This window comes from Phytophthora parasitica (genome assembly GCF_000247585.1).
Source record: "Phytophthora parasitica INRA-310 unplaced genomic scaffold supercont2.128, whole genome shotgun sequence".
Taxonomy (NCBI): Eukaryota; Oomycota; class Peronosporomycetes; order Peronosporales; family Peronosporaceae; genus Phytophthora; species Phytophthora nicotianae.
In genome coordinates, this window is record NW_008649114.1 from 9,082 (window position 1) to 10,019 (window position 938).

Consider the following 938-nt stretch of genomic DNA (forward strand, 5'->3'; position numbering starts at 1 on the left):
ATTCAACGATCTTGTTCAGGCGAAATTGGTCTGTAACAGTGTTCATAAGACCTCGCTCGAAGTCGCACGTAACAGTCGCTGGCTCTAGAAGACGGTCTGTCTGAACAACGGCATAATTGAGAGCATTTCAGTACGCGACCTGGTGCTTGGAATCCATCAGCACATACATGTCGGGTACGTAAACGTCCACACCTGGATCCTTAACCATCACTATCAGGCACTGAGTTAACGATCGGGGGACCATTTTAAACGTGCCGTCAATGAAGATAGCAGAGCTTGAGTAGCGAAGCAAGCGAACGAGGTCCGGGTGACCAAATCCGACGTAGCGACATTCTCCACACCCAACAGTGTTGACCACATTGAATTGCAGAAAGGTCGGTGGTCATCATCCGCGACGTTCCTGGTGGGAACACTCTCAATGGCTCAGAAGGCATCGCTGTCTGTGGCTTGCGCTCTCGTGTACTTGATGATGGAGACGCTGACCAGTCGGGGGATCATGTTGAGTGCCTCGTTTGGGTGTGCTTCACGGATCGAGGCTATCACACGCTCCCAAATGAATCTTAATGGGTGGAAAAGGTTTGCAAGACAGACTTCCTGGAGATAGATGCGCATATCAGCGCGCACATCGGTAAGAGCGGGGGCGTTTTGACATCCTTGTCGCATGTATGATCGTTACGAGCCGTCAAATTGCTGTTGCAAACGATAAGTCGGGCCTTGCATCATCCACGGTGCTGTGCGCAGATGAAGTGCGACGTTCCGGATTCCTCAACGGCGCCCTGGTGGTAGAAATTGTAACCCTAGTACTCCATGACTCACTTATGACTGGTAGCAACATTAAAAATTAAAGCGACAGTCAAAAAGAAGTTTTCAAAATGGTTGGTGCTCGAGTCTTAGAACATTAATTTGTTTTTATTTTTTAATGGCGGTAAACTACCTAT

At 48.6% G+C, this 938-nt stretch overlaps 1 protein-coding gene across 1 annotated transcript; it reads right to left on the reverse strand.

Annotated features, from left to right (window-relative positions):
* Positions 1–423: 423 nt before the first annotated feature.
* PPTG_24609 (hypothetical protein) lies at positions 424–612 on the reverse strand (the record flags this gene model as incomplete). Its single annotated transcript, XM_008917969.1, has 1 exon — positions 424–612. One exon carries the CDS (start codon positions 610–612, stop codon positions 424–426), a length of 189 nt encoding a protein of 62 aa, XP_008916217.1.
* Positions 613–938: the final 326 nt, after the last annotated feature.